This window comes from Babylonia areolata, chromosome 2 (assembly GCF_041734735.1).
Source record: "Babylonia areolata isolate BAREFJ2019XMU chromosome 2, ASM4173473v1, whole genome shotgun sequence".
In the NCBI taxonomy this organism is placed as follows: domain Eukaryota; kingdom Metazoa; phylum Mollusca; class Gastropoda; order Neogastropoda; family Buccinidae; genus Babylonia; species Babylonia areolata.
The window spans coordinates 15,269,469-15,284,468 of record NC_134877.1 but is presented as its reverse complement, the minus strand read 5'-3'; the positions used below and the strand labels follow the sequence as shown (position 1 = coordinate 15,284,468).

Genomic DNA, 15,000 nt, shown 5'->3' with positions numbered 1-15,000 from the left:
AGGGTTTTAAAACATATTTTAGTGTATAACGTGCCACGATATCAATGTTGACATTATTGATATGTTACATTGTTATAATAAATTGTCAACTGCGCGTCGCTGATAGCGTTGATGAGTGCATATCTTTAATGTGCCACGATATTAATATTAACATTATTGACGATATCAATGTTGACATTATTGACATGTTACATTGTTGTGATAAATTGTCAACTGTACGTCGCAGATAGCGTTGGTGAGTGCAAATATTCAACGTGTATTAGAGTGTATTTGAGAATTTGAGACAAGAGTTTCAAAACGTATTAGAGTGTATAACGTGCCACGATATTAATGTTAACATTACTGATATCGTGTTACATTGTTATGATAAATTGTCAACTGTGCGTCGCAGCTAGCGTTGATGACTGCATTTTTTTTTTAATATGCCACGATATCAATGTTAACATTGTTTTTATTATGTTACATTGTTATCATATTTATTGTCAACTGTGGCATCGCAGATTACGCTGATGTCTATCACAGAAACAGTGTGTCACTGACGATGGTCACGTGCATTTCTTAAGGTTGACTCTGTGTGTGTGTGTGTGTGTGTGTGTGTGTGTGTGTGTGTGTGTGTGTGTGTGTGTGTGTGTGTGTGTGTGTGTGTGTGTGTGTGTGTGTGTGTGTGTGTGTGTGTGTGTGTGTGTGTGTGTGTGTGTGTGTGTGTGTGAAGGCAGTTAATGTGGGGTCATACTGACCCAAAAGATTGGCCGGGCCTCGTCTGGTACACCTATGTCACGATGTGTAGTGGTGTATTGTCTTCTGCGTTCGTGGGCCGCGACTCCTCAACACGTTCACTCGAATGTACATAAATATACGAGTGGGATTTTACGTGTGTGGTGTGTGTGTGTGTGTGTGTGTGTGTGTGTGTGTGTGTGTGTGTGTGTGTGTTTAACCCCCGCCATTTAGGTAACCATACTCCGTTTTCGGGGTGGTGGTGTGTGGTGTGTGGTGTCGTGTGGTGTGTGTGAATGCAATAGTGAATGATGAGATTTATTCCTATGGGGGGTGTGTCGGTTCGTGAGGGACTGAGAATGAAATGACCTGTTGCTGGCTTCGTGGTTTCTGGCACTGGGGATGTGATAATCAAAGGGAAGACGTTTCGATTATTTTGATTTTGTGTGGCAGGAGAGAAAGAGAGAGAGAGAGAGAGAGAGAGAGAGAGAGAGAGAGAGACTCTGTGTGTGTGTGTGTGTGTGTGTGTGTGTGTGTGCGTGCGTGTGTGTGTGTGCGTGCGTGTGTAGTGATAGTAGCCTGCCGGAAAACCCACTTAGAGTAGGACTAGGTTTTCATCCTCACTAATAGGTCTGTCGCTTTCTGTAGTTTTTCATTCATCGCAACCCAACAAAAACGGCGTAACAATCAAATTGATGATTGTGGCCGTCAACGCAGTGAAAGTGAAAGTGTGTATGTGTGTGTGTGTGTCTGCGTGCGTGTGTGTTTTTTTTTTAGTTATCACTTGTTCGTACTATCTACCCTTTATGCCCCATCACAGTGTGTGTGTGTGTGTGTGTGTGTGTGTGTGTGTGTGTGTGTGTGTGTGTGTGTGTGTGTGTGTGTGTGTGTGTGTGTGTGTGTGTGTGTGTGTCTGTCTGTCTGTCTGTCTATTTGTCAGTGTGTGCAGAGATGTGTGTTTGTTTGGATGTGGGTGTGTACGAGTCGGTGTGGGCGTACGCGCACGGCGCGTCTGTGTGTTTGTATGCGTGCGTGCGTGCGTGCTGTGCAGTGTGTGTGTGTGCGCGCGCGCGCGCGCATCACCAGGAAGGCTGGAATAGCAGTCAATAAACAACATCCAATCTCACACTGTCTTCCTTTCGTTCCTTTCTTTTCTTTCTTTTTTTCTTTATTTATTTTATTTTTTTTTTATTTTTTTAATTATTTTTATCATCATCTTACTTCTGTTCTTTTCTCTCTTTCTCTTTTTTTTTGTGTCTCCAATTTCATTTCCCCAGTTTCGTTTCTTTTGCCAGGCACAGGGACAACAACGGCATATGAGAAAAGGCAGATGGAGGAAGAAAGAAAGAAAAGAAAAGAAAAGAAAAAAAAAAAAGAAAGAAAGAAGAAGAAGAAGAAGGGGCAAATAACAATAACAACGACAATAAAAGCAAAAAGAGAAATGGAAACACAAACCAATCCCACATACACTCTCCCCCTACACCCCCCCCCCCCACCCCCCACCCCCCACCCCTCCCAGCCCTCCCACCACTAACTACCCACCCACCCCCGAAAAATCTCAATTTCATTGTTAAGTCCTTTTGTGTTTCTATTTCTCTTTTATCTGTTAGGAGACTTTGGAGACATAAACCTGTTTCCTTCTCTTTTTTTTTCTTCTTTTTTTTTTTCTTTTTCTTTCTTTTGCTGCTGTTGTTGTTGTTGTTGATGTTGTTGTTGTTGTCATTAATGATTTGATTATCAAAAGTTTGTGTTATTCAGTCATCTCTTGAAGAACTGCTGCTCGATTTAAAATAAAAAAAAAAAAAAGTGTCTGCATCAGATAACAAGGCTGTGTTGACGATCAACGGTCTCCGACAGATAACGTGCTATCTTCTCCGCATTTTTCAATCCCTACCTCCACCCCCCGCCCCTCCCACCAGCCCCCACCCCACCAGCCCCCCCCACCCGCATCTCCCGCACTCCAACCCCCCCCCCCCCCCGGCCCCCCTCCCCCTCCCCCAAACATTACAGAATGTTCAAAATAGAAAATGATAGAGACAAAGAGAAAGACAAAACTCAGAGACGGACGTGCTCAGGCTGACAGAAGGCTATCAAGGGAGGAAGGAGGAGGAGAAGGAGGAGGAGGAACAGGAATAGGAGGAGGAACAGGAGGCAGTGGAGGAAGAGGAAGATGAGGAGGAAGAGGAGGAGGAGGAGGAGCAAGAGGAGGCAGAGGAAGAGGAGGAAGAGGAGAAGGAAGAGTAGAAGGTAGAGGAGGCAGAGGAGGAGAAGGAGGAAGAGGAGGAGGAACAGGATGAAGAGGAGGAGGAGGAGGAGGAACAAGAGGCAAAGGAGGAGGAGGAAGAAGAAGAGGAGGAGGAGGAAGAGATGGAGGAGGAGGAAGGAAGAGGAGGAGGAGGAGCTCAAGAAGAACTAGAATAAGAAGATCAAGAAGAAAGAGGCGGAGAAGCAGTAGTAGAAGAAGAGAAACAAAAAGAAGAAAAAGAAGAAAATTAAGAAGTAAAAAAAAAAAAGAAAAAAAAAGAAAGAATGAAGAAGATTAATAAGATGAAGAAGATGAAGAAGGAGAAGGAGGAGAAGAAGAAGAGAGGGGGGATGGAGAGCGAGGGGGAGGAATGGAGGGAGAGAGAGAGGGGGGGACGGGGACAGAGAGAGAGAGAGAGGGAGAGAGAGGGGGACAGAGAGAGGGAGAGAGAGGGGGACAGAGAGAGAGAGAGAGTTGGGCATGAAGAAGAATGTGAAGGAGAAGAAGAAGAAAGAATGAAAGAATGAAAGAAAGAAGAGAGCCACAAAGCAGGTTAACATCAAAGGGTTAAAACTAAGAGAGACACAGGATGCCAATTGTTCCCAACCGGGGGTGAATACACTCATGCACGCGCTCACACACACACACACACACACACACACACACACACACACAAACACGCACACAACCCCCCCCCTCCCCCCACACCCAACACTCACACAAATACACACCCACACTCCCCACCCCCACAACAACACACGCACACACGCACACGCACATACACACCCACACATACACACACACTGCACTACACACACACTCACTCAACCTCTCCCCCTCCCCCCTCACACACACACACACACATACACACAAATACTCCCACCTACCCACCTCACACACTCTCCCCCAAGCACCACAACCCACCATATCCCCACCCCCAACCACCACCCCGCACCCACACACACACACACACACACACACACACACACACTTGTTGATATGCATATACATATTCTCCTTCCCATGACACCTCATTCAATACACACCACAATCTCTTTAGACTTTTGCTTATAATATACCTTTCCTCTGATACATAACATGAACACTTTTCTACACTAATATTCACATGCATTCCCTTTCTTTTATCCACTACTTTACTCCTTTCCGTCTAAAAACACTTATAGTGAATAGACGTTAAACTGAAGAAGAAGGAGTTTCAGTTTCAGTTTCACTTTCTCAAGGAGGCGTCACTGCGTTCGGACAAATCCATACACGCTACACCACATCTGTTGAGCAGATGCCTGACCAGCAGCATAACCCAACGCGCTTAGTCAGGCCTTGAGTGCATGCTTACATATTTGTGTACCTATGAAAGTGGATTTCATTTTACGTAATTTCGGACAACACTCTCGTTGCCATGGGTTCTTTTTCAGTGCGCCAAGTGCGTGCTGCACACGGGACCTCGGTTTATCGTCTCATCCGAAAGACTAGACGCTCAGTTTGATTTTCCAGTCAAACTTAGGAGAAAGGGCGAGAGCGGGATTCGAACCCACACCCTCACGGACTCTCTGTATTGGCAGCTGAGCGTCTTAACCATTCTGCCACCTTCAGAAGAAGAAGGAACACACACACACACCCCTTCCCCTCCACACACACACACACACATACACACATACACCCACATTACACACCACACCCACACACACTCACCTCGCTCCAGACCAGCATGGTGCCAAAGACGACCTGCAGACCGTCGAAGAAGTTGTCGCCGATGATGATGACGGTTGTGCCTCCGGTGGTCCAGCCCTCGCTGGGGCAGATGGCCTTGATGATGGGCGTGGCTGCAGTGGCCATCCCCACACACACCAGACAAACATGCTCTGATTATCATAGTCACTGGGATGTTTGGTGTCTGTGTGTGTGTGTATGTGTGTGTGTGTGTGTGTGTGTGTGTGTGTGTGTGTGGTGTGCCGTTGGGCTGAGGGAGTGTGTGTTGCCTGTAGCCAACCTGAGGGAAAGAGAAGACGTATCCACGAAGAGAGAGAGAGGGGGGGGGGCGGAGGGGAGGGGGGGGAATGGAGAGAGAGAAGAGGGATGGAATGGAGAGAGAGAGAAAGAGAGAGAGAGCGGGAGTGGAGAGAGAGAGAGAGAGGGGGGAGAATGGAGGGAGACAGAGAGAGAGAGAGACGGGGGGAGGATGGAGGGAGAGAGGGGGGAATGGAGGGAGAGAAAGGGGGGGAGGGGACACAGAGAGGGGGGGGGGGCTGGAGGCAGAGAGAGAGAGAGAGAGAGTTGGGCATGATTATGCGCTATATATATATATTTTTTTTAAATTAATGACAATAGAAAATAACACACAAAAACGGCAATCATCATCATCATCATCATCATTATTATCATTGTTATTACTATCATCATCATCATCATCATCATCATTATCATTGTTATTACTATCATCATCATCATCATCATTATTTACATGCTTGGGGGGGGGGTTGTTTCTTTTTTTTTCTTTTTTTTGGATGTGTATCGGGTCGTATTCATATAACAAAATAAAGCCTCACAACACGGCACAGACAGACTTCGGAATCGAGACAACAACAACAACAACAACAACAACAACAAAATCGCTGTGCTGACAACAACTTCAGCCATACACGCAAACGCCCACCGTAATAATAATAATAATAATACAAATATAAAAACAACAACAAAGAACAGGACATGAAAAAAAAAAAAAAAAAAAAAGAAAAGAAAAGAAAAGAACCCCCCCCACCCCCACCCCCACCCCCCTCCACAAAAAAACAACAAAACAAACAACAACCGCCAAGCCAGCATTCAGCAGCAGCAGCAGCAACAACACCACCAGCAGCTATAGCATCATAGCAGAAGCCAACAGCCGCCGTGAATAATAACACCCCCAAAAAAAACAAAACAACAAAAGCCAATAAAAAAAAAAAAAAAAAAAAGCAGTGATGCGGACGACGATGAACGCCATTATAGCAGTGGGTGTCTCTGTGTCTCTGCAAATACTGGGACAGATGGGGGTGGAGGTGGGGGTGGGGATGGGGATGGGGTGCGGGGGGGGGGGGCGTGGCCAATACAAGCCAGCCACCGGCACTACTACTACTACTACCACCACCACCACCACTACCACTACCACCACCACACGGGATAGGGGAGTGGTGGTGGAGAGTGGGGGTGCGGGGATGTGGGTGTGTGTGGGGGAGTGTGGGGGGTGAGGGGGGGGGGGGGGGGAAAGGGGGGGGGGGGTACGAACGGAAATCGGTGCTGGTGTTGGTGGTGGTGGTGGTGGTGGTGGTAGCAGTTTTTCATTCACGCTCCCCCCCCTCCCCCCCCCCCCCCCCCCCCCCCCCCCCCCGCCCCCACCAAGTCCTGAATCCTTCCCGAGTCTTTAATGCCAGAACATAAAAAACCCTCGCCCTTGTTTCCCCCCCCCCCCTCTCTCTCTCTCTCTCTCTGTCTGTCTCTGTCTCTGTCTCACTCTCTCTTAGGTCCATGTCTAACATCTTAATCCTTGAATAAAAAATAATAAAAAAAAAAAAAACGTTTTGAGTTCTGAGTTCTCTCCGTCTCTTTGTCTTCTTCTTCTTCTTCTTCTTCTACTGACTGGAAAGGGGTTGTTGGGGGCGGGGGGGAGGAGGAGGGGGGAGGAAGGTGTGAGGTTGGGGTGGGGCGAATCGAAGGGGGGTGGGGTTGGAATGATGGGGGTAGGCTAGCTAATGACTGCACGCAATTTGGCGTTAATTCACGTTGCTGAACAAGTATTTTTTAGTTGTTGGAGACCCTCCCCTCACCCACCCACCCATCTTCATCCTCCTTTTTCTTCCCCCGAACCCCTCTTCTCCATCAATTTATCGTTCGTATACATTATAGCTGTGTGTGTGTGTGTGTGTGTGTGTGTGTGTGTGTGTGTGTGTGTGTGTGTGTGCTCGCGCACATGTGTGTGTGTGGTCGTATCTATATTCGTATTATCTACTATTCCTACACTCACTGAACATATCAAAAAAACCCAACCCATTAACCACTGCACATACGCACGTATGCCTTGGGAAAATCAGTGCAATGTATGTTTTCCTTCTCTCTCTCTCTCTCTCTCTCTCTCTCTCTCTCTCTCTCTCTCTCTCTCTGTCTCTCCCCTTATTCAGTCACCACATTACACCTGTAATGGAAGAGGAGGGCTTCGACAGTGTGTCCCGGGGTAATATATTTCCCCTCATCCCTCCCTCCTTTCCACCCTCACACACACACACACACACACACTTTGCTTTTTTCTTTCTTTTTTTTTTTTTGTGTGTGTATTGAATATTTCATTATCATTTGTCGCCCATGCTCGTTACTTTATCACCAGTAATTAATCGATACTGTGAACATCGTCTCTGTCTGTCTGTCTGTCTTTCTCTGTGTCCCCCCCTCTCTCTCTCTCTCTCTCTGTCTGTCTGTCTCTCTGTCCCTGGCACGTTAAGTCCAGAGAAGAAGGTAGTAAAGAGGAATGTATTTCGTGGGAAGATTGACCTGAAATGTGGCAAAGTGATATTATTTTCGGAGTAACCGGCGCGCTAGGCCCAACACGGCTTATATCACAGATTGACATAAGTTTACATTTGGGCCAACAGCAAAGTGAGAGCTGTATTATCAATGGTTTCTCCAGTCAATGGGAAACCATTTACAGCTTAGTCTTTTGTGAAGGACTATGACTCTCAAACTAGGAGGCAAAATTGCACTGGCTCTTAGTGCTGCAGCCTTGTGGGCTAGTTGGCCTTTGGGAACCATCCCAACGCCGACTGTCCTAAAACCCTCTTGGCCGAGAGAGTGGGGATGTGCTTGGGCAAGACACTCTCCACTATAATCAAAGTCTAGCCCAAATAGTCGGAACAGCAGGTGCCTCCTCTGCTATTCTGATGGTCATAGTCGGACACGACTGACTATCATGTATATAAACCGGCGCGCAGTTTTGTATTAAAAAAAAAAAATCTACAGCTGAAAGGCATTGCCGTATGTTAATGTAACGCAAAATACAGAACAAAAACCAGAATGATGATGATACAGTATACAACACAACATAAAAACACAATACGATAAAACACACAATGCTTATGTAGTCTATACAGATCTCTAGCTAGTTATTCAAAAACCTGTGGCTTTTTATCTCCAGCGTTTGCAGCCCTGTACAAGAGGAGAACAAGGAACAGTGTCTATTGCACACGTATAACCCGCGTTTACACACTACGGGGGGTGGGGGTGGGGCCAGAGATGATGATGATGATGGCTGCTTCTTCGCTTGCGAAGATTAGTGGGAAGTTCCCGCCAGGGATAGGCGGCATGCCTTTTGATGACTAATTAGTCCAATCCGTAATATTGGGGCCAGAGACTAACTACATTAATTTTCATATAATATACAAGCGTGGGATCGTGCGCCAGCCCAAATCAGAGACTCCCTGGAGAACGACAACTGGCGAAGAAGGTGTGACTGATGGACATTTACCCTGACACACACTCTCTCTCTCTCTCTCTCCTTGTCACGTACATGCCACACACAATCGCCGTGCACGCCCCCCTCCCAGCCTCACACACCCCTTTATACAGCAGTGCGCGCACTCGCACTCGCGCTCGTGCTAACGCGCGGCTTTGCCTTCCCTCCCCCATTTATCAACAGGGGCCGTCTCATCAGCCTGCATATCAACTCCGCCCTGCCTGCCTCAGTCTTGCTGCATAACACTGGGCTCAAAATTGAGTTGGGGGGGTGGGGAGGTGGGGGGAGGGGGGGAGGGGGGGTGGAGGGGGCGCCCATTCCAGATTGATTCCTAGCGCGGTAAATGATGAAAAATGGTGAATTATGCATGCAGGATTGGGTTATGGTCGTCTTCACCCCCCCCCCCCCCCCCCCCCCCCCCCCCCGCCGTGGTGGATGATATCGTCGCCTATCCCCCTACCCCCCCCCCCCCCCTCCCCACGATCCCCCCCCCCCCCCTATCCACCCCGCTCCCTTCCCTACCCATCCCTCTCAATCCCCTACCTTCCTACCTCCCCATGCCCCCCCCCCCCCCTCCCCCGACCACCTCACCCTCCTACACAACCCTCTTACGCCCTTTTCGACTCTGCAACCACCGCGTGGAGGACAGCGCCGGCCACTGTCACTGCGACCGAGAGAGAGAGAGAGAGAGTTGTCATTCTTCATCTTCCGCTCCATCCGTTAGTTCTTGGAGTCACGTGCAGTGTGACCTCATTACCAGCATGTCCGGCGCTGGTGTGTGTGTGTGTGTGTGTGTGTGTGTGTGTGTGTGTGTGTGAGTGAATGTGTGTGTGTGTGTGTGTGAGTGAATGTGTGTGTGTGTGTGTGTGTGTGTGTGTACTACATGACGGGAGCAAGATGGAAGAACCCGTTTTTGTCCTTGATCATCTGCCTGTGTGGGCGTTTTCTGTCGTATTTTTGTGGCCGCGTGTGTTGGTGGTCTCGCGGTAACGTGTCCGCTGACTAGAAAGCGAGACAATCTAAAGAAGGTGTGGGTTCGAATCCCTGTTTTGGGTGGTTGTTTTTTTTCTTTCTTTTTTTTCTTTTTTTTTCTTGACTGGTGGTTCTGGACGCTAGTACATTCGGATAAGACGTAAAAACCCGATGCCACGTGTGTAATAATGCACGTGAAAGAACCCACACAAACAAAAGGTTTGTCCCCACCACCGAAGTGACTCAGCAGCAGTGCAGGGTCTCCTCTGGTGTGTGGCCTCCTGGCGACCTGACATCGATGGTTCCCTGTGGACTGCCGACGCTAGAACTGCGACGGACGAACCCGGGTGTGGCCGTGTATGGGTGAATCTAAATGAGCGGCGTGGGAGTAATGCCATTGAAACGGTGCAGATGATGGGGCAGCTAAATTGGAAGAGAGAGAGAGAATGAGAGAGAGAGAGAGGGGGGTGGGGAGAGAGAGATGGGGGGGGGGGTACGGTGGGTGGGAGGACGATGGGAGTGAGGAGGGGCTAAAAAGTTCAGACCGACAGACACAAAAAGAGAGAGATGGCGCGGAGTTTCAGAAAGAGCGAGTGCCGGGGGGGCATAGTCACATGCACGTTCAAGCACTTACACACACACACACACACACACACACACACACACACACAACAACAACAACAACAACAACAACAACAAAAACAAACCAAACAAAAACATCCACTTAGGAAAATAAAAATAAAAAATAAAAAAGCATGTGCTTGCTTTCCTGTAATATGCATGTCTGAGTCTCTTACAACATGGTTTCGGTCATTCATGCAGGCATGTATGCGTGATGGGAGGTACCCGTAACGTCGACAGCTCATTGCGTCGACAGCTCATTGCGTCGACAGCTCATCGCAGAATGGCGACAAACGTCCTTCATTATTATTGACCACATCCTCTACACAACATCCTGTATCTCTACTTAGACTACATCCTCTCTAAACTACATCCTGAATCTATAGCCAGACTGCATCCTCTAAACTACATCCTGTATCTATAACCCTGACTCTATCCTCTAAACTACATCCTGTATATCCAGACTACATCCTCTACACAGTATCCTGTATCTATACCCAGACTACATCCTCTAAGATAGATTCATGAGCATCCTCCCCCCCCACCCCACCACCACCCTCCCCCCATCCCCCAGCTGGATGACAACGATGGTCATCATCGATCTCGATGGACACACCACACATCCTCTACACATCCTGTCGAACGCAATGAGCTGTCGACGAGTGCGGCGCAGTGCGGTGCGGTGCGCTGTCTACTTTGCAATGCATGCGCGCAGCAGCATAGCAGTAGCCTATGCGCTACAATGTCTGCAGATAGGGTATATATAGACATATACACACACACATACAAACAAACATTACAATGTGGCGCGTGCGTGCGTGCATGCGCGTGTGCGTGCGTGTGGCGCGTGCGTGTGGCCGAAACGAACCGCTTCGATATCTACCTCCTTCGGTGGGGTCCAGTCGCCGAGCGCGCCGCCCGTGCTTGGAGTTGTTGTGCACGAACATGTTGTCCGACAGCGCCAGGAGAGGTCCGTCCACTGACTTGGACGTGGAGATGGCCACCTGTCGTCATAATGCAACAGAGATCTAGACAAACACCTATATATATATCCACCTGTCGTCATAATACAACAGAGATCTAGACAAACACCTATATATATCCACCTGTCGTCATAATGCAACAGAGATCTAGACAAACACCTATATCCACCTGTCGTCATAACGTACATAGATCTAGACAAATACCTATATATCCACCTGTCGTCATAACGTGCATAGATCTATACAAACACCTATATCCACCTGTCGTCATAACGCAATAGAGATCTAGACAAACACCTATGTCCACCTGTCGTCATAACGTGCATAGATCTATACAAACACCTATATCCATCTGTCGTCATAACGTACATAGATTTATACAAGCACCTATATATCTACCTGTCGTCATAACGTACATAGATCTATACAAACACCTATATCCACCTGTCATCATAACGTACATAGATCTATACAAACACCTATATCCACCTGTCGTCATAACGTGCATAAATCTATACAAACACCTATATATCCACCTGTCGTCATAACGTACATAGATCTATACAAACACCTATATATCCACATGTCGTCATAACGTGCATAGATCTATACAAACACCTATATCCACCTGTCGTCATAACGTACATAGATCTATACAAACACCTACATCCACATGTCGTGAGAGACTGACAGAGACAGAGACACACAGAGACTGAGCCTGCTTCAGGAAGGGTTTTGGTGTGCTTAACTGGAGTCCCGGTGAACAAGTTTCATAAATATGTACGCTATACAGGACGAATTCAATCACACCAATGAATAAAACAATCCAAACCACACCTCCACACTGGACCTCAAAGATATACAACTCCCACCAAACCACCAAATCTGCCCCTCTGCAGAATAATAAGTGACAAATAAAGAAAAATGAATTTAAAAAAAAAAAAAAAAAAAAGAATCAAAAACAAATCTACTGAAATAGGTCAAAAACGAAATTACGAAACAGACTGCAATGATAAAAGAGGCTGACCTGAAAACGTCGCATGTCTCTGGGGTTGCCGGCATTTTTGAGACAGTTCTGGTTGCATTTCATGAAGAACTTGAGGAAAAATCTGCAACACAGGAAAGTAGGATCGTGAAAATTAATGATGGTGTGAACACAAGAAGTGCCGTTTGGAACAAAACGTTTGAAATGACATGCAGAGAGAGAGAGAGAGACAGACAGACAGACAGACAGTAGCATAGTGTTGACAGGTAATCTCGTAGTGCTAGTAGACAAGCAATGATCACATGGGAACACACGCACATACATACACACGCGCGCGGGTGCAAACAAGCAAACAAAAAAACATATGTACACGCACACATGTCAGTGCATGTTTGGCTGACCTGGTTTGAAACAAAAAACAACAACAAAAAACCAACAACTTCGCACTTGAGCAAAAGTACAAATGAATTCGACGCTATACATTCTGTTCGTGATATATAAATGAATGGGCTGTTCGTTAAAAACAAACAACAAGCCCCCCCCCCCCCCCCCCCCCCCCCCAAAAAAAAAAACAACAAAAAAACAAACACCTTGTGTTCATGATTTACAGTCAGACAATACTGATATCAGAAGTACTCGGCACACTGGATTTTTTGTTTTTTTTTTGTTTTTGATTTTTTTAAATTGCCTTTTCAGTAAAGTGCAGCAATCTGAAACTACTGAGAAGAAACTCTAAACTAAACTCTGAACTAAATTTCATATCAGCCATGGCTTTTATTCCTTTGTTTGTTGTGGTTCCCGTCTCTGAAGGGAGCTTTGTTTCAAGGACTCCGACAACGTAATAATTTGTATCGACTACCGTGAACAGTTCTGGGAGACGAATCCAGAAAAATCGAAAAAAAAAAATCTGATGAAATCAAACATAAGATTGCAGCTGTGTATATTTGTTTCGGTTACCGGTTTGTATGTTTCATGTGTTGTGTACCGTCGCTTGGCTTCCATTAACAAGAGGAAGTTCCCGCTCCTTATAATATATAACTCCCAAAAGATTTTCACTTCCGGTACATGAAGGTCAATTCCTACATGATATACTACTACCACTACTAGAACACACACACACACACACACACACACACACAGAATAGATTTTTTTAAAGTAGATCTTCGTTATTCATTCATGAACAGTATGTACGAAAAGATTTAATTTTCTTCCGCGGTGACATTTCTTTTGTTTGTTGTTGTAGTTTTTTTGTGTGTGGGTTTTTTTTTGTTTTTTTGTTTTTTTCATTGGCTGCAAGTGGAGAAATAGAGAGAACAAGGGCGTTGTAAGAGAGGCATCACCCATAGCTAAGCGTGGAGGGTGTGTGGGGGGAGGGGGGAGGAGGGGAAGGGGGGCAGGGGGGGGAGGTGTCGGATGGAGGGGGGTAGGGGTGGGGTGGGGGGCTCACGGCGCTCTCAGTCGACGCCCGAGGAGGATGGCACTTTGTGTGTGTGTGTGTGTGTGTGTGTGTGTGTGTGTTTTGTCGGTTCCAGATAACCGGGTCAGCGCCACTGCCAGTCTGTCCTTAACTGCCGCAAAGTGCCAGAAACAACTTCATCGCAGCAGAAGAAGCAGCCCACAACAATACAGTATAGCACTCGCACGGGCAAACCCCGTCCGGCAGGCCGGCTTGCAGTTTATTGGGAGGGGAGTTCCGGCTCTTGTCTTTTTTTCACACTGTCACGCTCAGCTCCTCGGTTTCGGTTCACAGAGGTTGAGTCGGCAATGGTCGGGGAGGAGGGGGCGAGGAGGTTGGAGGGGGAGGGGTGCAGGGGGTGAGTGGGGGGGGGGGTGCAGGGGGCTGCTAAAAGCTCTGGCCAGGTCGGCATATGAATTGTGATGAATAATTGACCAGATAGCGCCTGAATATTTCATGGCGACCCGAGGAGAGGATTGGAACGGGAGGGGCGGGGGGCCTTGGGGGGGGGGGGTGTGGGGGGGAGTAGGCTGGGGGGGTGGGGGTGGGGGAGGGGAACTGGGTGGTGGGGGCTAGAGCACGGAGACACACTACAGCACATTAGGACCCGACCTGTCGCCATTTGGGCGGAACGCTTGCCCTGACGAAGAACACACCCATCCACCCACCCATCCGCCTTTCTCCCTCTCTCTCCCTCTCTCTCCCCCCCCCCCCCCCCCCCCCCCCCCCCCCCCACTATCGTGTCGCGCGTTTTCCCGTCCTCCGACACTGTAGTATAGAGAGACCGCGGACGTTCACTAATACCTGAGGGACTTGACTCTTCGCCTGCGATTTCCGGAAGAGAACCAGGCGACTGAAAGGGTGTTAGGCCCTATGGGTCCTTAATCACTCCTCGGTGATGACAACGTCTGTGATTTGCCCTTTACTTCTTTCCGGACCGCTCTTTTCTTCTCTTTCTTTTCTTACTCTTCAAGTCCCTCTGGCTCAGTGTGTGTGTGTGTGTGTGTGTGTGTGTGTGTGTGAGTGTGTGTGTGTGTGTGTGTGTGTGTGTGTGTGTGTGTGTGAGTGTGTGTGTGTGTGTGTGTGTGAGTGTGTGTGTGTGTGTGAGTGTGTGTGTGTGTGTGTGTGTGTGTGTGTGTGTGTGTGTGTGTGTGTGTGTGTGTGTGTGTGTGTGTGTGTGTGTGTGTGTGTGTGTGTGTGTGTGTGTTCTCAGGCGGGGGATCCCGCGGGGGGGGGGGGGGTGGGGGGTGGAAGTAGGTGGTGGATAGGGGTGATGGACTAGAATGTGACTCATTATAACCTTTGGGACGTCAGCTTTACCTACCACACACACCGTTAGTCTGAACTGACGTCATCTGTAGTGTCCAAGACTTTTTACCTAGAATACTTCGCTGGTTGGCCCTCGCCGCTTTGTTTGTCGGTCAAGTTAAGTCTTGCTGTGCTTGTGCCCCAGCGTTGATGCTTCTCGTTCTCTCTCTATTGACTTCTTCCTCCACCACTCGTTTATTATTCATTTTCTTCACTTTATT

The 15,000-nt window shown here is 47.7% G+C and overlaps 1 protein-coding gene across 1 annotated transcript in view; it reads right to left on the bottom strand.

The window, feature by feature from the left end:
* LOC143276965 (transcription factor collier-like) overlaps positions 1-15,000 on the bottom strand; it is a 108,271-nt gene that overhangs the window by 38,534 nt on the left and 54,737 nt on the right. The window contains exons 7-9 of the mRNA XM_076581660.1: positions 12,057-12,138; positions 10,930-11,050; positions 4,670-4,839 (exon numbers count right to left, since the gene is read on the bottom strand). Coding sequence (XP_076437775.1) covers positions 4,670-4,839; positions 10,930-11,050; positions 12,057-12,138 — 373 coding nt within the window. The remainder of the gene's footprint in view (positions 1-4,669; positions 4,840-10,929; positions 11,051-12,056; positions 12,139-15,000) is intronic.